General features: G+C 56.9%; 8 protein-coding genes across 10 annotated transcripts, besides 11 other annotated features; 3 read left to right on the top strand and 5 right to left on the bottom strand.

Annotated features, from left to right (window-relative positions):
* Positions 1–656: 656 nt before the first annotated feature.
* On the bottom strand, positions 657–2,580 carry EKO05_0001263 (uncharacterized protein; the record flags this gene model as incomplete). Of its 3 annotated transcripts, XM_059635634.1 has the most annotated exons (5): positions 657–1,749; positions 1,958–1,997; positions 2,045–2,219; positions 2,277–2,384; positions 2,437–2,580. In XM_059635634.1, the coding sequence occupies 5 exons, from the start codon at positions 2,578–2,580 to the stop codon at positions 657–659; spliced, it is 1,560 nt and encodes a 519-aa protein (XP_059491617.1). The 3 variants fall into 3 exon arrangements, with proteins under 3 accessions (XP_059491617.1, XP_059491615.1, XP_059491616.1); XM_059635632.1 differs by having other exon boundaries at positions 2,045–2,384; XM_059635633.1 differs by lacking the exon at positions 1,958–1,997 and having other exon boundaries at positions 2,045–2,384.
* A 598-nt stretch (positions 2,581–3,178) lies between these two features.
* Positions 3,179–3,218: a tandem repeat.
* Positions 3,219–3,262: 44 nt separating this feature from the next.
* On the top strand, positions 3,263–4,202 carry EKO05_0001262 (snoRNA-binding rRNA-processing protein imp4; the record flags this gene model as incomplete). The annotated part of the gene is made up of 2 exons (XM_038937106.1): positions 3,263–3,942; positions 3,995–4,202. 2 exons carry the CDS (start codon positions 3,263–3,265, stop codon positions 4,200–4,202), a joined length of 888 nt encoding a protein of 295 aa, XP_038802017.1.
* Positions 4,203–4,346: 144 nt separating this feature from the next.
* Positions 4,347–5,099, bottom strand: EKO05_0001261 (uncharacterized protein; the record flags this gene model as incomplete). The annotated part of the gene is made up of 1 exon (XM_059635631.1): positions 4,347–5,099. The coding sequence occupies one exon, from the start codon at positions 5,097–5,099 to the stop codon at positions 4,347–4,349; it is 753 nt and encodes a 250-aa protein (XP_059491614.1).
* Positions 4,574–4,633: a tandem repeat.
* Positions 5,100–5,641: 542 nt separating the features above from the next.
* Positions 5,642–5,677: a tandem repeat.
* EKO05_0001260 (RNA helicase) lies at positions 5,676–8,049 on the bottom strand (the record flags this gene model as incomplete). Its single annotated transcript, XM_038937506.2, has 2 exons — positions 5,676–5,792; positions 5,839–8,049. The coding sequence occupies 2 exons, from the start codon at positions 8,047–8,049 to the stop codon at positions 5,676–5,678; spliced, it is 2,328 nt and encodes a 775-aa protein (XP_038802016.2).
* A 3,552-nt stretch (positions 8,050–11,601) lies between these two features.
* On the top strand, positions 11,602–12,291 carry EKO05_0001259 (uncharacterized protein; the record flags this gene model as incomplete). The annotated part of the gene is made up of 1 exon (XM_038944938.1): positions 11,602–12,291. One exon carries the CDS (start codon positions 11,602–11,604, stop codon positions 12,289–12,291), a length of 690 nt encoding a protein of 229 aa, XP_038802015.1.
* Positions 11,897–11,942: a tandem repeat.
* Positions 12,265–12,296: a tandem repeat.
* Positions 12,297–12,528: 232 nt separating this feature from the next.
* On the bottom strand, positions 12,529–12,978 carry EKO05_0001258 (RNA helicase; the record flags this gene model as incomplete). The annotated part of the gene is made up of 1 exon (XM_059635630.1): positions 12,529–12,978. One exon carries the CDS (start codon positions 12,976–12,978, stop codon positions 12,529–12,531), a length of 450 nt encoding a protein of 149 aa, XP_059491613.1.
* Positions 12,979–13,629: 651 nt separating this feature from the next.
* On the bottom strand, positions 13,630–16,507 carry EKO05_0001257 (RNA helicase; the record flags this gene model as incomplete). Its single annotated transcript, XM_038937630.2, has 3 exons — positions 13,630–15,679; positions 15,726–16,248; positions 16,375–16,507. 3 exons carry the CDS (start codon positions 16,505–16,507, stop codon positions 13,630–13,632), a joined length of 2,706 nt encoding a protein of 901 aa, XP_038802014.2.
* Positions 16,508–17,362: 855 nt separating this feature from the next.
* Positions 17,363–19,620, top strand: EKO05_0001256 (Transcription factor spt8; the record flags this gene model as incomplete). The annotated part of the gene is made up of 3 exons (XM_038937287.1): positions 17,363–17,396; positions 17,451–19,302; positions 19,374–19,620. The coding sequence occupies 3 exons, from the start codon at positions 17,363–17,365 to the stop codon at positions 19,618–19,620; spliced, it is 2,133 nt and encodes a 710-aa protein (XP_038802013.1).
* Positions 17,455–17,590: a tandem repeat.
* Positions 17,591–17,638: a tandem repeat.
* Positions 17,639–17,730: a tandem repeat.
* Positions 17,813–17,844: a tandem repeat.
* Positions 18,724–18,744: a tandem repeat.
* Positions 18,848–18,921: a tandem repeat.
* Positions 19,621–20,005: the final 385 nt, after the last annotated feature.

Here is a 20,005-nt window from a genome sequence, read left to right as displayed (position 1 = left end):
CGAGAACAAGTCCATGACAACACACGGGGTAATTATTGAATGCTATGCTTCAGACTACCTATCGGCAACCTAGAAACGCGTTGCAAGACTGGAAATGCATTTCTCTACACCCTCGCCGATTTCTCGCACATCGGCTGGTCAGCAGAAGAGGGCAGGCCTCAAGGCTCACGCAACAAAGCCAAGAACAGCAACCACCACCGCGACCAGAGTCGAAACACTCCATCCACGGCCACCAAGCCTCCCTGCCGCGCCTTCAAACTCGGCCAGCTCGTGACTGCTGTTCCCCGGCGTCGTCTCATGCTGCGCACCTGCACCCCACTCAGCCCGGCAGCGTGCAATGACCTCTGGGAACAGGCGTGTCGAGTTGGCGTCGACAAAGATCCAGTTGCATATCGACGCCGTGCCGTTCGAGAGGGCTTCCTGCTGCCAGTCGTAGCATCCGTCGGGAGCATACGTGTAGCAGTACGTCGGGTCCTGCCGCGTGGCCTGCAGCTGCACGTTGGCATCGTCGCGCCCTGTGCTCGTGTAGTTGCCGGCGGTGGATTCGGTGCCCGTCGCTATGTCGAGATTGAACAGCGCGCGCGTGAAGATCTTGTACGCTGTCTCGGGCTGGTACGCAGGGATGGCGTGGCCGGCTTGGTAGGTACGCACGTAGCTCAGGTTCCCGTGTTGGCGCACCAGACCGCCGACATACGAGTCGTTGGTCTGAATCTCGGCGTACTGAGCGGCCGCATACCCAGCGGAGCCGGTCCAGTTGATCGCCTTCGCAACAGCGTCACCGCTGGCCCACTGCCACAGTTAGCGATGCAGATAGACTTGCGGTGGCATCTTACCGGACACGCAAAGTCCAGATCACCGTGCACGAGCGAGACCTTGATGCCATTGTCCAGGAGGAATGCCAGGTCGTCTAGCCACGAGTCTCGAGGATAGTCTCCCATGTCTCGGTACGCTGCCGAGGCCTGTGGAGAGCTGCCCGTCCAATTGAGCGGCACGCCCAACTCGGCTTGCACCCACTCCCGGTTGAGAAAGCCCTCGTGGAAAGGCGGTGGGAACGGGGGAGGTGACTGCGTCGTGATGTCGTAGTAGTCCAGACCAGAATACTGCGTATAAGGGCTGACAATGTGGGAACGACAGAAACCCTCGGCCTCTTCGCAGAGCTCGTTGACCGTCGCGTCTATGCCTAGGTTTTCCGGATCCGACTCGGCTGCTGCATCACGACACGTTTGGATACGCTGGAGACACTCTGGCACGGACTCGACCATGGCGTTGTATACAGTCTCATTGACGGCTTCGATACCGTATCCGTTGCCGCGAAACGCTTGCTGCGGGTAGTATGGGTACTGAACATAGCGATCGACACACCCTGAGATCATGAGCAGCGTGTCGAGGTGCAGGATGAACTGTTCGCCCTCTCCACCGTCCCAGCTGCCATTCTCGATTCGCTGGTTTTGCTCCTCCCAGAAAGTAAACATGGCAGGTCCGTAGCGGCCTCCATAGGATTGAGCGGCAAGGCTCAGACGCGTGTCGTTTGGGAGTAAGTGCGGAAACTCTTGAAACCAGGCTTGGGCGAAGTGCCATGCAGCCACGGCCCCGTTCACGCTGCCGAAAGCCGTGTTGTTGGGTTCGCGGCTGGGAAAGGTTCCGGTCAGGAAGGTGGTGTTCTGCTCTGGCACCGGGTCGGTGGCATTCAGCAGGCTAACCTCGCCCGTGAGTAGGTCTCTCGTCACGTTCTGGAGGGTGTCGTATGAACTGCGACCGGTCAGCACATGACAACCCAAATGCAATCCTTCAACACGATTCAACATGAAAACATGACAACCTAAATGCAACCCTTGATACGATTCAACATGAAAACATGACAGCCCAAATGCAATCCTTCAATACGATTCAACATGAAGACATGACAACCCAAATGCAATCCTTTAACACGATTCAAACATAAAACACGACAACTCACAAACCGACTTGAACAGGCTGATCAAGATATAGCATGTTGGCTAATCCGTCAGTATCTGAAGAATCAGCACCACCACAGCCGACGTACCTTGATTGTTCCAGCTCCACTCGGAGAGACGGGTGGAGTTTGAATCTGGGTTTGCGTAGCAGGGACCGTTCTCTTCGAGGATGCCGTACATGGAAGAGGAGCCCGGTCCTCCGTTCAGCCAGATGACAGTCGGTGCATTGGACGGATCGTTGCGAGCTTCGAAGAACCAGAAGAACTGCACGCTGTCGTCAGTGGGGTCGTCGACGAGGGGTTGAGAGTAGGGCCGCCTTGCCGTGTTGATGGGGTAGTCCTGGCCTTGTCCTAGCTCTGCAGTGCCGGGTGGAAGATGCACATGGCCCGAGTACGACCTGACACCGGGTGTGGTCTCGCAGAGGTCATTCTGGGTGGTGTGGTCAACCACCAAGTACACAAAGGGTGCTGGTGCCGAGTACCTCCTTGTACGAGATGGTCACGCCGTCACCGAAGCGGGACTCTAGGACTTTGATGCCTGCAGGCTCGGCAGGGAACTGTGCATTGGCAGAAGATGCCAGCGCAAGCAACGCGACGGCTGCCGCTGGGGTGGAGCATGTGATCATGGCAGAGGTAGTGAGTTCTGTTGGCCAGGTACATGGTTCTTGGGCGTTGCGGGCTCTTAAGCAGCCTCGTTTCGCCAGCACTCCACTCGCCACCGTCTTATCATGGTTGGCAATGCTGGGCAAGACGTCTTGAGCCGCCGTTTTGGCAGGCTCGCGAAACTTGATGGGGAAGGTCAAGGTGGGAGCCAAGTCCCAGTGCCTGTCATGATGCTGTTGTCAAGAGCGGGGCGGGCACTCGCCTTGCTGGACAGATAGGTTACGACGTCCTAAACTCTTTGATAGTACAGCTAGAGGCTTTGATCGCGCATACTGATAGTCTGCCACTTCCACCAGAATCGCGGTAGTCTTGTCCTACTCGATTGGTTGCAAGCGGTCTGCATGATGGAGTTGAGCACTTGCGTGTGTTCGAGGAGTGGGGCTACGCTAACGGAGGACGAGCGGAGATAAGCCAGGGTTCTCCAAAATTTCCTTGCTTGAGCCTTGCACGACCGTTGCATGCGTATCGACGAGACGAACCTTGGACGACGACACCGTCTACCCTGACCGCTCCACAACCTCTACCCTGACCGCTCCACACCGTCCACCCTGACCGCTCCATAACCTCTACCACAACCTCTACCTCAACCTCAACCTCGACCCCTCTTCCCGGCTTCGCCTCACCCACCCGTCCGTCGGCGACACAATGATCCGCAAACAGGCCCGCGAGCGCCGCGACTACCTCTACCGGCGCGCCCTCACACTGCGCGACGCCGAGCTCGCCAGCAAACGCGCCGCGCTCAAGGCGTCCCTGGCATCCGGCAAGCCGCTCACCCGAGAGCTGGCCGACGACGAGGCCCTGCGCGCCGACTTCAAGTACGATGAGAGCCGCGCAGACCGCACCGTCGAAGAGGAGCTGGGGCTGGACGACGAGTACGCACAGCTGTCGGGCGTCGTGGACCCGCGCATTCTGGTGACGACGTCGCGCGATCCGTCGTCGCGCCTGGGCACCTTTGCCAAGGAGATGCGCCTGCTGCTGCCCACCAGCGTGCGCCTGAACCGCGGCAACCTGATCCTCAACAACCTGGTCGAGAGCGCAAAGAGCAGCGGGCTCAGCGACATTGTCTTGCTGCACGAGCACAGAGGCACGCCCACCGCCCTCACCGTCAGCCACTTCCCCCACGGCCCCACCGCCAGCTTCAGCCTGCACAACGTCGTGCTGAGGGCCGACATCCCCAACAGCGCGCGAGGCACCGTGTCCGAGTCGTACCCACACCTCATCTTCGAGGGCTTCGAGTCGAAGCTGGGCAAGCGCGTGGTGCAGGTCCTGAAGCACCTGTTCCCGCCGCGCGAGCCCACCGCCAAGATCGGGAACCGTGTCGTCACGTAAGTCTGCAGAGTGAGCCAAGTCCACCACAGCCCGCGCTAACACGCCCAGCTTCAAGAACATCGAAGACACAATCGAAGTCCGCCACCACGTCTTCGTCAAGACCGGCTACCAGTCGGTCGAGCTGGCCGAGGTGGGGCCGCGCATGAGCATGCGTCTGTTTGAGATCCGGGCAGGCACGCTGGACAACAAGGAGGGCGATGTCGAGTGGCACCTGAACCAGTACACACGCACGGGGCGGAAGAAGGACTACTTGTGATTGATGGACTGATTGGTTGCTTCGTTGCATTCGTATACTGGCATTTGGTGTGGAGTATCCGGAACAAAAAAATATACCCCCATTTGAGACTTGACACACAATCCTTCGCCATAAAACGCCGCACCATGCATGACCCCCCAGCGCCTACTCAACATCCGCTTCCTGGCTAGCCTGCGCCTTGAGAATCCCCCGCTTGGCCTTGCCCTTGGCCTTGCCCTTCTCCCTCCTCCTCTTCTCCTCGTCCTCGCTCAACAAGCTGGCCTCAAGCCGCAGTCCCTTGCCCCTGGACTTGCCATCCGTCCTGGCATCGAAATCCAAAAGCCGCACCCTCAGATCCCCACCCACCTCCTCCCCATCCTGATCCACCCACACGCCCCCCTCGTCCGCCAGCCGTCCGTCGTTCGCCCCCGCTGCCGCCGCCGCCGCCGCCGTTGCGTCGCGCTGCGCAAACGTCCAGCCCTGCGGCAAGTGCGTCGCGAGGATCGAGACGGGGAACAGATTCAGGCACGAGAGGGTCAAGTGCGTTTTGCTCTGGTGGGAGACGCGGCCGGTGATGAACCTGTTGGGCCGGGGGCGCCAGACGAGGAACGTCGCCGTCACCCAGAGGAACGGGCTGGCGTATTCGTCGACGTGGCGCAGCATGACCGTCTCGGGCGCTGTGGCGGGCTGCGAGGCGGCGGGGCTGGTCGGGCCGGGCGGCGACGAGGAGAGCGCGACGTCCTCGTACGCGAGCACCACGCCGTGCGCGGGCGCCAGGTAGGAGAGGAGCAGTGGGGAGAGGACCGAGGCGCAGAGGGCGGGGAGCGGTGTTGCGAGCGCCGCGGGTGGGAGCGCGACGAATTGCGAAATGCGCTCCGTGTAGAGGAGCGGGCTGTCGTCGTCGGGCATCGGCGCCATGGCGGGCGGTTTGGCGGTGCGTCGGTCGGCTTTCTGAACGTGGCCGATGTGGGTGGAGCGCGCAATGCGGATTGCGACTCGGTGAAGCTGCGTCGAGAAAAAGTTGTCGGAGGCTCTGGAGGTGGGACACCGACATGGAGGTTCATGTGGGGCGGCAAGTGGGGCGTTGGCTGCTCACGTCGCGTTAAGAACCTGGTGCAGTCCTACCCTAACGAGCATGCAAAGACTCTTACTCTAAACGAGCATGCAAAGACTCCTACTCTAAACGAGCAGGCAAAGACTCCTACTCTAAACGAGCAGGCAAAGACTCCTACTCTAAACGAGCATGCAAAGACTCCTACTCTAAACGAGCAGGCAAAGATGCTCAGATCGTATCTTGAATCAAGAGACATGAACAACTTTTTGGTGATTGCTTGTAGTCCATAATACGTGCAGTCGATTCTAAATCCATCTCCACACTCCAGATCAAAACATCTGCCCATGTAAACGCCGTCCTGACCTAGCATGGGCAGGGGCAAGAACACGAAACGTTGTGCTCACTGCCTCGCTTCCTCGCTTCCTCGCTTCCTCGCTTCCTCACCTTCTCCCCTTCTCGGCCTCCTTGCGCAGTAGCTTTGTCGACGCCCGTTGCAGCGCCGTCTTGATGTCACCCTTCTTGAACGTCGACAGATCGTAGTAGTTTGGCGAGATGTCCTGGTTCACGTTAGCCATGTAGTGACACGCTCGGCGCGGCACTCACCATAAGCCACTCTGGCCTGACGCTGGTCACGGTGCGGATGTAGTTCTTGGTCGTCAGGACGAATTCGTTGTACACAACCCATTCGCTGTCCTCAGCAAGCACCGTGCTTGGATGCAGCAGTACGGTTTGTTCGTCCTTGACGGTAGTGTACTGCTTGCCGTTGCCATCGCGCTTGGCAACCTGCATGAAGAAACCCGCAACCAGCGCACGCTGGATGTTCTCGTAGTACTTCTTGTTCTCGAATGGTGTCGACATGAGCTCAAGTTCGGAGCGCTCCATTATCCGCTTAAGCTGCATGCGGACATTGTCAGCCTGCTGCAGTGCACGATAGGACAGGAAATGGTCGTGGCACCACTGCTTCGGGTTGGCTTGCGCGTCCTCGCCCTTGAACGCATGGTAGACGTTAAGCATGGTGAGGTGGTCGCCCTTGGGGTGCGCGAACAGTTCCTTCATCTCGTCGGCGTGCTTGCGGTTGTTTGCTGGGCGGACAAAGACCTGGGGAACGGAGAGGAGCGCGGTCAGGGACAGGATCTCGTTCGAGCAGTAAAACTCGGGCGAAGTGATCAGCATGACAGCCAGCGCAGGGTCCAGTGGAAACTCCGAGGCGAGCCTTCCCAGTGTTGTCAGCTCACCCTCATCGTCGAGACACGCCAGATAGTTGAGCTCCTCCAGCGCACGCATGAGCGTCTCCGGTGCAGGCGGATCCATCAGATCGAAGTGCACTAGATCATCCACACCCAGCTTCTTGAGCTCAAGAACTGTGCTCGCCAAATTGGAGCGCAGGATTTCAGGGTACGTCTGCTCGATCAACTCCTTCTTGAAGGCGGACTCGGTGTACAGACGGAAGCACTTTCCGGGCCGTGTACGACCGGCACGACCAGCACGCTGCTGGGCAGAGGCCTTTGAGATTGGCGAAACAAGGAGAGACTCGACACGGATGCGCGGGTTGTAGACTTTCTGCTTGCTGAAGCCAGGGTCGACAACGTACACGATGCCGTCGATCGTGAGCGATGTCTCGGCGATGTTGGTAGACACGATGACCTTGCGGCCGGGACGTCCGCCTGGTGTCAGCGGTTGCGGTGCCGCGCTGAAGATCTTCTGCTGCTGGGCAGGAGGAAGTGATCCGTACAGCGGGTATACGACGAGCGGACCGGCACCGCCCTCTCGTGTCAGATCCTGGGCCTCGAGGCTGATCTTCCTGCAGGCATCCTCGATTTCCTCCTCTCCGGTCAAGAAGAGCAGCACGTCACCCTCGGGCTCGGTGGCGTGGATCTGCAGAACGGTACGCAGGGCAGCCTCGACGTAGTCGCGCTCGGGCGCTGGGGTGTAGAAGACCTCGACAGGGTGCGTGCGACCGGGCACAGCCAGCAGTGGGGCGTTGTGGAAGTACTTCTGGAACTTGGTGGCGTCGAGGGTGGCGCTCATGATGATGAGCTTGAGGTCTTTGCGGCGCAAGACCACCTCCTTCAGCAGACCCATCAGGATGTCGGTGGCCAGGGTACGCTCGTGAGCCTCGTCAAGGATGATGGTGCTGTAGCGCGACAGGTTGTTGTCGTGCATGGCCTCGCGCAGCAACATGCCGTCGGTCATGTACTTCATGATGGTGTTGGGGCCCGTCTTGTCGTCGAAGCGGATCGTATAACCGACTTCCTCGCCCAGCGTCACGTCCATCTCGTCGGCGACACGCTGCGCAACCGACATGGCGGCGACTCGGCGCGGCTGGGTGCAGGCGACCATCTGGCCGCTCTGCTGGGGGAGATCGTCATAGAGGACAAACTGCGGGATCTGTGTCGTCTTTCCGGAACCCGTCTCTCCGACAAAGACGAGGATCTGCGACTCCTGGTACAGCTTGAGGAACTCGTTGCGCTGCTGGTGCACGGGCAGGTCGCGGCGCGTCTTGAGGATGCTCATGTACTTGCTCGACAGCGGACGGCCGGTGAACGGATTGCTGGGCCCGTCCTCGGCAGCCATGGCCTGCTCCGACGATGTGGCATGGCGCCGGAAGCCTGCGAGGCCGTCTCCGCTCTTGACGGCCGTCGACTCGTTCCAGTGGCTGAGGTACGGGTTGTTCTCGCGCTTGACGGCCGTCGACTCGTTCCAGTGGCTGAGGTACGGGTTGTTCTCGCGCTTGACCTCGCCGTGCCCGTCTTCCGTCTTGACACGCTTGGTGCGCGCGCTGGCGTCGTCGTCGGATTCGCGCTTGACTGTCATGGCGGATTGCGAATCGAGTGCAGCAGGTCGAGCAGGTGAAGCAATCAACAAGTTATTTTTTTGGCGGGCGGCGACTGGCCCCCACACCGCCCCGCTCACCGCCGACCGTGCTAGTCCGAAAACATCAGCAGCCTCGACATCTCCATCATGCTCACGGGTAGTCTTCGCAAGTCACGTTTCTGCAACCTCTGCCAAAACCCTTAGAGAAAGGGCTCCGATTGGTGAGACCCACACGTGAAGCTCACACTTCTAGACTCTACGAGTAGCTGTGCTCAATGATGCAGAGACGGTGCTCGATCAAAAAGAGGATTCCAGCGAAATCGTTACATGCAACCTGTAACAAAAAAACATTGAATTGAAGTGTAAGATAGTTCGTTGTTGAACGTCAGAGACGCGCTATTCACGTAAGCAGACTACCTAGTGCACTGGTCCCAGAACGTCAGCACAATCAACGTCTGTAACTCCTCCGTGGCCACGTCACTCCAACCTCCATCATTGTGCACTTTGCTATGAGTACACTGGCTGTAATGTATGGAGCGTGAATACATCTAATTTGTCCTGACCGCCAGGCAGCTCTAATATCCCATTCCAGGATAATGCAGGAGAAGTGAGTCGACTGACAATCAGGCGTATACTTTGAGCGGTTGGTTTGAACTGAAAGTCGAACGCTTGGTGCAACAACAAACAGCGTTCACACTTGAAGTGCAATGCTTTTAGCTAAACCATTAGCACCAGACTCTGTCTAACTGAGTCACTGGTGCCAGACCCGGTCAGGCGCTAGTCCACCGACTAGTTCCGTAAGCAGTGCTTGTTTAAGACATTGCCATAGTGTGCATTCCGAGTAGGTAAGATCCGTAACCATTAGAGCTTGATTGGTCGATGCTTGAAATGTGGCCTTGGAAGCATTGTGTAGTCCCGAATCAGGCTTCATTCCCTGTCCTGTATTTCGCGAAACACATAGCCAATTGCGCCGTCCGGACCTTGTCACTTTATCTCGAAAGGTTCCAACAAGAATCAGAGACTGCATCCCATGCAGAATGTTCTGGTCTACTCGAGATAGCTTGTGAGCAGGTGCACTGGGGCCACGTCAAGCCCAATACAAAGCCGGGCTCAACTCTTTCGACGCAGAGTAGTCTTTCCTCAAGACAGTCCTCTGTATATACGCAAAAACTGCATTTCGATATCCTCAGAAGAAGCAGAGCTGTTATGCTTAGGGCAGTACATAACCATGACCTACTAAGCCAGAATTCGAAGCAGCTTTTTCCTCACGTATAAGCCTAGCACCACTAATTTTACCTGTGAACTGCAACAACGCTACACAGCTCGTTAGTGGACATGCAAACCTTCGTGTGCAGCATGATCCATGAGAAAATGCGGCAAGACTATGATATCGTTTGTCTGAAGTAGAAAGACATGTCCACACCCTTCCGTAAATACGCATTTTGTGATTACTAGCTGAGCATAGTATCTCGCAGCCTGCAAGTTGACTTCCGCTTCCATACATGGCTGGCGCTCGACCCACTCTTGCGCACATTCTGATCTTATACATTCGTCTGCTTTGCGGCATTAGTGGCGACCCTGTTACACACCTTACTTACCCATCCGACGTGTCCAACACAGCAAGACTCTTTTCCTGGTGTCAGGACCAATACTGGGATACTTTTTTGTAATTCAGGAACTTGTTCCTGCCAACATGGTCGGATTCCCAGTTGGCATCTACGTCGGTATCGGCGTCACAGGGATCGCTGCTTTTTCGAGTCTCATACTGCGCGCCTGCGCTCGCCGCCTCACACGGGTCAACTGGTGGCTCGATGATTACTTCTGCGTCTCTGCTTTCGTAAGCCAGAAATTACTCCAACACCCGACTCTTGGTCGAAAGCTAATCAGGGCTTCCTCGCAGGTTTTTGCAGTTGGATATTGTACCACTATGCTGTATTGTAATAGCCCGAACCCTGGCATACCATTTTTTTTTCCATCCCAGTTCTGACGCTTGATACGTAGGGACCGTTCACTGGTCGCTTGGCAAAAAGATACCCTCGTGTCTCGACAACAGCGCAAGAGAGAGCATACTATACCACTCAAGACGTCTTGCGTTCTACAACTCATTATGCTATGCCTTCTCGCTCGCTTCTTCTAAAGCTTCTATCTTACTGCTGTACTGGCGACTATTCAAACACTCCGTCCTCCGGATACCGATCATCATAATGCTGGCACTTTCGTTTGTGTGGATTTTATTTCGAACGTTCATGCTGGTGTTTCGCTGCATTCCAGTACCCGCTATATGGAACACAAAAGTCCCACACGCTAGGTGCAACATCGACAGTACGGACTTCTATCTGGCCACAATTTCCATCCATTTCCTCTTGGACATGATCATATTGCTACTGCCCATTCTGGAAGTCTATAAGCTCCAATTGAACGTCCGTCAGAAATGTGCGATCATGGGTGTTTTCATGAGTGGTTTCGTGTAAGCTCATCCTTCGCTTTGCGTCTTCGCATTGCTTACCACGTTACGTCAACTAGAGTCTGTGCCACATCGGCCGGGGCGTTGATAGTGTTGGTCAGATACAACACAGCTACAACGCAGATGCCGCACGACTATGCTCTGTTTTGCATTCTGGGTTCCGTCGAGGTGAACATGGCAGTCGTCTGCGGTAAGGAGCCCCGTACCAACTTTTCTGTGGTCCGATAGGTTGACATAGCTCTTCAGCATGCTGCCCATTGCTTCGCCCGGCCTTACAACACCTGCTCACTGGAAGAGCCTATTTCGGGTCGATCGTTTCAATCAGGCATCCGTCTCTAATGAGCAGTAGTCGTGCCATGATATCAGCGAGAGATGCTGGGGTATGAGCTTTGTAGTGATACCTGGAAGAGTTTTTCCTTAGATTTAAGGTTATACTGGGATGAAGTCTTCAAACTATCTTCTAAGTTCTCTTGTTAATTTTAAGTAATGTTGTGCATGCTATCAATGATGATGCTACATAAGCTTGTCTCTGATAACCGTCAGACACTCTCTTGTGGTCTGTAAGAGTAACCATAGAGTCGCACTAAGAGCTCGCGTTAGGTTACACAAGGCAAGTACACCAGAAGCCGAGAAAAACCCACAACACAAAACAAAACTTCAGGAAACTACAATTTAGAAATGTAGCTGTGATGCAGGGAGAAGAGGGTTCAAGCACGGACCACGATATCTGTTGATACCCGGAACCTCTCCCTTCCGGCGCGTCACACCACACGCGTCGACACTTGTTTGGCGCGACGATCGCCTCCTACATAGATATTAAAACACATAGCACCAAGCAAATCCACTCTCTACACAGCCATCTCCTCCTCGCAGCTACTCTTCCCAGTGACATTGCGGCTCAACTGACAACAGCACGACCGGCGCCCACCTCAGACGTCCATTCCGGCGATACCTTCACCGCAAACGCGACTCTCCAAGCTTTTCCAGCAGCAGTCTCACCTACTCCACAAGACATTGCCCTCGTGAATACATCCCTCTCGCGCGACAAACACACCGTCCGATCAGCAAACGTCACAACTACCCTCACAATGACCTCGCCCCACCCCTCAATCACCCTCCGCCAACCCAGCACCTCCAGCACCCCCAGTCCTTCCTCCGTCCCGCCACCCTCCCTCGCCTGGCTAAGCGGCAGCTGGAACGTAACGCACTCGACGCTGCCCATGTGGAAGAAATCCCGCAACGTACGGATCACGTACACGGCGCTAGCGACGCGAACCCAAGGCGTCCTAGATCTCGACGACGTAGTGACCTACCAGCCTCTGGACAAGAGCAAGAAGAAGATGTCGAGGGTCCGCGGCGTGGATAAAGCTTCTTCCACACTTACATCTACATCTACATCTGCATCTGCATCTGCATCTGCATCTGCATCCACCGCCCCTACTGCCACAGCTTCAGCAGAGGGAACAGCAGAGGCGGACAATTCAAGTCTCACATACACGTGGCGCGGCCGCGGTCTCCTCATGATCGCCACCTCCAAATGGGAGATTCTTGGCTACGGTACCGAAGGCAGCACGGGCAACGAGTGGGTAGTGACGTATTTCGCAAAGACGCTGTTCACGCCGGCGGGCGTGGACTTCTACTCGCGCAGGGGGAAGTTGCAGGATGAGACGGTGGAGGGGATTACGCGCGCATTGGAGGGCTTGGGAGGCGGGGTGGCTGAGTTGGCGGGCGGGCTCTTTGAGGTTGCGTATGACGGGGAGAGGGAGGGGGACGCGTAAGGGGACATTGCAGAGAGGGAGGTCCGAGAAGTGGCCAGAGGGGTTGTAATGTGTAATGTGTAGTAAGAGATACTGAAGCGAGCGGACAGGTAAAGAGATGGAGATACCCGAGACTTTCAGTCTCATTACGTCAGGAGCTATCTGCCGTGGTACTATCTACGCTCTCGTCTCACACCTCTCGGGCTTTGATGAAGCATGGGTAATGCTTCGAACATCCATTGAGACCGCCGACACAACCTAGTCGAGAAGACTCCACTCCGAACCTCCGTGCGTCGATGCACGAGTGCGAGCAGCACTCGCATATGAGGCCTGTTCTGAATGTAGTGGATGCGCGTCGTAGCTGGTGTTAACATCAAGATCTACGAGCAGACTAGTGTTGCTGGAGATGGAAGGGGCAGGCTTCCGAGGGGAAGTCTCGATCAGTTTGCCTGCATCAGTGACAACAGGCTGTGGCGTGCCGTTGCGGTGAGCCTCCCGGAAGAGAGCCTCCTCCTCCCGACGCTTCTGCAACATCCGAGCGTCATCGACTTGTGCACCGCCGTTGACGTATGCGTGCCACTGCTCGGGCGAACCTGACTGCGGAGGTGGGTTTGCCGGGGTCTGAAATGCAGAGTCGAGAAGGAGACCGCGCGACGTTGAAGTCGGGTGCCGGGACGACGTTGCGCCGTTCGTGGTCGATTTGAGCATTGATTTACGACCGCCAGCACGTCGGTCACAAGTTTGGCACTTACACGGCTCACAGCAAGTTTCTACAGTTCCGTCAGTGTCGTTCTGGAATGCTGACTCTCCTTATGCTTGACGTACCCATGCATTGGTGATTGCAAGCCAACTTAACAGAGCACGACAACATACAGTTGACCTGATTGTGCTCGAACCTGTTTCGTATTAGCGGATGCAATGCAGGAAAAAAACGTACCTCACGGGTGGCATTTGTAAGGACACTGGTGGCCGCACGATAACTTGCCCTCACACTTCAGGTCACAACCTCCATGGATAAGGTCCCAATCGTCGATGGAATCTATCCATATCTTACGCTGATGCTGCGTGCATTTGAGAGGGAGGAAGTACCCGATGCGGCGCTCCTGGCGAGTTTCCACTTTAGTCCTCCACATGATGTTGACGACCTCGCCCCATGTACCGGATTCGCAAGCCAATAGCTCAGCATTTCCAAACATGTAAAAGCCACGTTTGGCCCGGGACAGTGCCACGCAGGTACGGTTATCGTTCGAGAGAAAGCCGATTGAGTGTTTTTTGTTCGATCGCACAAGTGACAGAAGAACAATGTCATTTCTTGCAGCCACAGTCAGCGTAAAGCAATGGCTAGCATCGGGAAATTACTTACTCTTCTCCTTGGTACGAATCTACAGTGACGACTTTCAATGGGTACGTGCGAAGATTCGGATGGGATCGAAGCAGCTGCAGGATGCGCTTGCGCTGGCCGTTGTAAAAGGTCAATACAGTGATACCCGCTGGTAGCTCGCCGTTCAATATTAAGTAGTCCAAGAACCCCACAATGAACCTAGCTTCGGCATCGTTCAGACAGGACGAGTTGCTGTCTCGCGACTCCGACCACTCGTGCGTGAAAAAATAGGAGTTAACGCCACCCATACCTTTGACCGGCGGCCGATTGCTCGGGTCCTTGACGCTGGCATGGTCCTTCAGGGTATCTCTGTAGATAGGATAGAGAAGACGCCGGATTTCCGGAATCATACGTCGTTGTCGAGTGAGCGTGTCGTAGGCAACCTCGTTGTTGACCAAGCGCTCAAACAGCGATAGGTTCAAATGGTACGGAGCATCCTCAAAGGACTTGACCTGAGTGTGTGGTCTCAGTTGCTGGTGATCACCAACGAGGATGAGATGTTCGAGGGTGGGGATGCAAGCTGCGGTGACGGGTGCTTCCATAGTCTCGGCGGCCTCTTCGACAAGCACAATACGCGGACGAACAGCACATATCAAAGCGCGGTACTTTGACAAGCCAGTCGTAGTCATGCCGATGATACGTTGTTTGCTGAGAAGATTGACATCTTCCTCCCACATTCCAACACGACGCTGCTGGACAGCATCATGGTATGTCTTTGCGATGACCTGCACTTCAGTCAACAGCAACTTCTTCATCCGACGCATCAAGTAGTTGTAAATATGTCCGCGCCTGGTGTATTCGATCGTCGTAAGGTCTGGCGTGGTGTTGAGAATTTCTTGAATGTCGATATCCTTCAATATGCCGCTGGCCTTACCCCTGTAGTTGTCGCTCAGGAGCAGCACCTGACCCTTGAGGGCTTCAATGTCTTCGTCATCTTGAGCAGCAGCCTCCGCTTCAAGCTCCTGCAGCTGCTCGATCTCCAAATCTTCCTCTTCCCACTCCCAACCAAATTCCTCCGGTCCAGATGGACGGCGACAGTCTGTGAGAGCTTTGCCAAGCCACTGTGCCATCATTTCGCCAGGCGCTGCATCCGTTGGAGGGCCGAGAATGGTTTCATCCATCTCCAGTGATTCGGCTTGGTCGTTGGTGAGTAAGCCAAACCGCTTCAGCAGGCGATGGTCCAGGGCCCCCTTACCCAACTCGAGTGGTGCTAGCAGCTTCTGACAATTCACCGTCGCCTTCCGCATCGCAATCGTAGCTTGAACTTTCTGGCTGTGCGGACGCTTTCGTCGAGGTAGGGCAGAACGGACCTCGAACAGGGTGCGCTTCTTGATGTCTGGATCTTTGCTGCGACCACCCAGTCGGATGTAGTTCGGCTCGAAGGACTGGGTGTGTCTCAAGATCTGGTCGACAGCGTGGTTCGTTTGTGCAGTGACGATGATTGGCGCATCGTCCTTGCGAAGGTTGTCGCGTAGGATCTGCAAATTCTTGACAGACACAAACGTCTTGCCGGTACCGGGTGGCCCTTGTACAATAGCAACTTTGCTAGTAAGCATGCGTTTCAGTGCCCGTGATTGCGACATGTCTAGGGAAGTTGTGTTGTTCGGGGGCCATTCTTCTAGCACATCAACATTCTCGAAATTCGACGCCTCCTCCATGCTGACCAGAGAGCTGAGATCGACGTAAGGGTTATTTTGGATGTACGCAGGGGGCTCTACATCCTTCTTCACGCCCACGAGATGTTCAGAGAGCGGAAATGGCTCTCTCATCATGTGCTGGAGAGCCATAAGCGTATGTCTGCTGGCTTCGAAAAAACTGCCGCGGCACTCGACCATAATCCATTTTTGCATAGGGTCAATCTGCTGGTGATAGTGCGGAAAGAACAGGTCGATCTCAGGAGGATTTGATTGCAACGCTGACATGGGTCGAGCAGCTACTGTTGCCAGAATGCAAGTGTTTTGGAAAGCGTCGCCAAACGGCGACAAAGCCACCAGCGTGCCTGTAATGAGACGCTTGGATTGCTCCCAGCTGTTGAAGTCAGCAGATGCTCGTCGAGTGTTTACGTTTTGCGTACCGGATGAATTTCTTGACGCGCGACATGGACAAGGCCACGCGTGTTGCCAACCCTCGAGGGCAAAAAATCAGCGAAGTGATATATACAGGGTCGTATATGCACACGTCTTTTTCGTACTGCGCCTCATCTTTCCATGCATCTTTGCGAACCTCCGCTACGGCCTCGCGCAGTGGTCGCAGGGCGTCTTCACGCATGAGCTCGTACTCGGTGCGTAGGTAATCTTCGATGTTGTCATAGGCACCCTCTATCTTCTTTGGCCGAGGCTCGTCTTGTGTCTGGATGAGTGCTTCTTTGGCGGTGAAGGCGGGCTCGTCTCGCAAAATCTCCGACGGATGTGGAATCTCGGGCCTGTCGAGCCAGGCGCCGGCTCCTGCGACAGGTCTGTTGGCGGCCTCGTAGTACTTGCGGATATCATTGTTGATTCGTGTAGGAACAGACTCGGGGATGTCATCGTGTGGGACCTGCGCGTTGCGCGGCACTGTATTGCCGAATCGTTCGGTCAAGTGAGCGTTGTATTCGCCACCTGTTCTTTGTGAGTCTGACGCATGTAAGGGTTCAGATTGGTGGGCATGTAAAAGAACGAAGATGCCGCAGGAGAGGTGGGAGGTTACGACGGCACTGATGCCTGTGCGGACATGGGATCACTCACCATCTGCAGGACCGCCGTCCAAGTTTGCGTACGTGTTGCTCGATTGTGCTTGGAATTGACCTGGGCCGCGGACAGTCGAGTTTTGGCCCTGCTGATTGGGTCTGCCAGACCTTTTGCGCTGCTTTTTGGCCATGCTTAGTTGTGGAGCAGCGTTGGGCTACGAGACGGTACTAGAAGCGAACTAGGTGCGGGGGAAAAGAGCGTTGGAAGAATGGAAGATCTCTGCAGATTGGTTTGTACGGGGAGGTGGTGTGGAGGTGAGGTAAAGCTTGATTAGACGGTTGTCGTTTGCTAGTAGACGAGAAGGGAAGGCATGCAGAGACCCAGGCGTGCGCTCTCACACATGGTACAAGCACGAGACAAACTCGTTTAGCAGAGACAACAAGGAGAGATGAGGCGCAGTGATTCGGTGATGGAAAAGGCCGTGTAGAGTGGTCTGAGAGCCTGAGCTTCTCATGAGCAGTCTTGCAATCTGTGTGAAGCCATGAACGGCAGAGATGAGGTGGGGGCAGTCTTGTTGGTTGTTCTAGTGGCCCTCGCACAAACCCGAGATTGCTTGAAATTCGTTAAACGGGCCAACGAAAGGATGGACGGTCTCGGTCAAGTCTGTTGTCTTGCTACGTGGTTAGACATGAAGACAGGTTTGTGTTTGATTCATTGCACGGGGGAGCCTTGATCTCGCGCCGCGCAGGGCGGGAAGCAGCAAAGCGGCAAAGCGGCAAAGCGGAGATGATTCACGAGCAACATGACCCAAATCGCCATACCCCACGACGTCGCGGTACAGGACGCAGATGTTGAGACTTGACGTGAGCGAGGGTGCAGTCAGGGCCATGTCATGTCGTGATTGGAGGTCGGTGCTTGATTCGGCGCGCATTCAGCCCTATGACGCGCAGTAGCTCCGGGGCATTGGCCCCCGCGCAGGTGACGGCGCGCGTTGGGGGACTGGACTTTGCACAGCAGCAGATGCGCGCGAGCTGTCTGGGGCAGCATGAACGAGGACGACTATGACGAGAACGGCGCAAGTAGGACATGATCTCGCGCGCGCCCGTGTTTTGCAGGACGCTGATTGAGTGCAGGTTCCGCCGAGGACGAGGACGAGCAGGAGCAGGAGGAGAACGACGCCATGGACATCGACGAGGACGAGGGCGGCGACGACGATGACGACGCAGACAACGATGACGATGATGCAGAGGGCGACAATGACGACGACGACGATCAGGACCAGGACCAGGACCAGGACCAGGACCAGGACCAGGACCAGGACGGCGATGGCGACGGCGACGGCGACGGCGACGGCGACAATGACAACGACAACGACGGCGACGGCGACAACGACAACGATGACGAGCAGGACGAGCGCCACAGCCTCCCCAACAGCGGCACTCCAGGCCCCTCCAACTCGAACCCCCGCGTGACACGCACCTCCCCCAGCCCAACGGCGGCAGCGGCAGCGGCAGCGGCAGCGGCAGCAACAGGCGCGCTGGGCAGCCGGGGCAGCCTGTCCTTCCGGCCCAGCGTGCGCCCCGAGGCCATCACGACGCCCGTCTACGACATCATCCCGACCATCGCGGCGCCGCACAGCACGTCCATCAACGCCATCACGGCCACGCCCGACATGCGCTGGGTCTTCAGCGGCGGCGCCGACGGCTACATCCGCAAGTTCAACTGGATCGACACGGCCAACGGCAAGCTCGCCCTGACCGTCGCCCAGCGCCACCCCTTTGTCGACTCGGTCACCAAGGCCGGCGTGCTGCTGTCGTACTGGGAGAACGAGGACAGCACCCCCGGTGCCGACGCGCCCTCGCCCGTCTACTCGCTGGCCGTCCACCACCAGTCGCTGTGGCTGCTGTCCGGCACCGAGGGCGGCGCCATCAACCTGCAGTCGGTGCGCCACAACGAGGGCCACCGCATCCACACCCTGCGCGCCCACTCCTCGGCCGTCTCCGTCCTGACCCTGGCCCACGACGAGACGTCCGTCCTGAGCGGCAGCTGGGACAAGACCATCCACGACTGGGACCTGAACACGGGCGCCATCAAACGCACCTTCTCCACAACCGGCACCCAGATCTCCGCCATCGAGCAGCGGCCCCTGTCCACCCTGCCCGTCCCGCATGACACCGACGCACTCTCGCTCTCCAGCACCACCTTCTCCTCCAACAACGCCGCCCGCCCCCGCCCCTACGGCGCCACCGACGCCGCATCCCGTCCCACCGCGCTAAAGGACGAGCCCTCCAACGACGACGCCTCCGGCTCGCCCGACGACTCGCTCTTTGGCGACGGCGGCGACAAGGACTCGCTGTTTGGTGATGGCGCCGACAACAACCCCTCGGCCGCCCTCCCTGGCATGGGCGACGACGACGACGATGACGAGTTCTCGCGCGCCATCGCCAACGGCATCCAGGCCGCCGCCGACGACAACAGCGCCGACATGGACATGATGGACATGGGTGGGCCCGTGCAGGCGCCTGACACGCAGACACAGCCAGAGCCACAGCCGCCCCCAGACGAGCCAGCCAAGTCGCCGTCCGCAGCCCTGCCAACCCAGCCCTCGGACCCCACGCCGCTCACCAACGGCCTGCCCCACGCCGAAGAAATCACCCCCGCTGCGCCCTCCGCCCCGTCCCTCCCGCCATCCTCCGAGTCTACCTTCCTCTCCGCCAGCATCGATGGCTCCATCTCCATCTGGGACCGCCGCCAGCCCTCACCCCTGGCGCGCCTGCAGCCTCCGCGTGGGACCCCGCCTTGGTGCATGAATGCGTGCTGGTCGCCCGATGGCAACTACATCTACGCCGGGCGGCGCAACGGCACCGTCGACGAGTACAGTCTGCACAAGGGCTTCCGCGAGCCCGAGCGCTCCTTTAGATTTCCCGGCGTCAGCGGGCCCGTAAGCGCAGTGCGCAGCATGCCCAACGGGCGGACGCTTGTGTGGTGCGTGCTCATTCTCTTATCATACCTATTTCCTTCCACCACTATACGTACCGCTTACTGACACCTGCCAGCGCCTCCTATGACATCCTCCGCCAATACGACCTCACGCACACGACAAACTCATCCCTCGGCTCTAACCCCTCGCAAAACACATCGGCAACCCCCTTCCTCATCGTCCCCGGCCACCGCACCGGCGTCATCTCCCAGCTCTACCTCGACCCCACCTGCTCCTTCATGATCAGCACCGGTGGAAATCGCGGCTGGGAGGGCGCCACCACCGAGGTCCTGCTGGGCTATGAGATTGCGTACGGCAGCTAGCCGGTATGAGCGAGAGGACTCTGTTAGCGTACAGGCTGAAGGGGTGGACAAGAGAGGGGCAGGGGAGGGAGAGGAGGAGGCGCAGCTTTGTGGTAGTTGCGGTTATACCCTAAGTCGAGGCGTTTCTGGTGTTGACAGATGTTTGAAAAAAACAAAACTGGACGTATTTATTCATCCTATCTTATATATTGAAGATAGCTATGCTCAGAGCATGTGGTGAGATTCCGAGAGTACATGTATGTAGGTACGTAGGCCATCTTGTGTTATGCTACGCCACGTAATAAAATACTGCACAATGTTTCAAGTAACAGTCAATGTAATGACATTCAGCACTTATAGCAGCTCCTTCCATCTCACCATAAAGCGCGTCTACCTTTGATAATTG

This window comes from Ascochyta rabiei, chromosome 2 (genome assembly GCF_004011695.2).
Source record: "Ascochyta rabiei chromosome 2, complete sequence".
Classification (NCBI taxonomy): Eukaryota; Fungi; Ascomycota; class Dothideomycetes; order Pleosporales; family Didymellaceae; genus Ascochyta; species Ascochyta rabiei.
The sequence above is the reverse complement of the archived record's forward strand: the minus strand, read 5'-3'. Positions and strand labels throughout refer to the sequence as shown.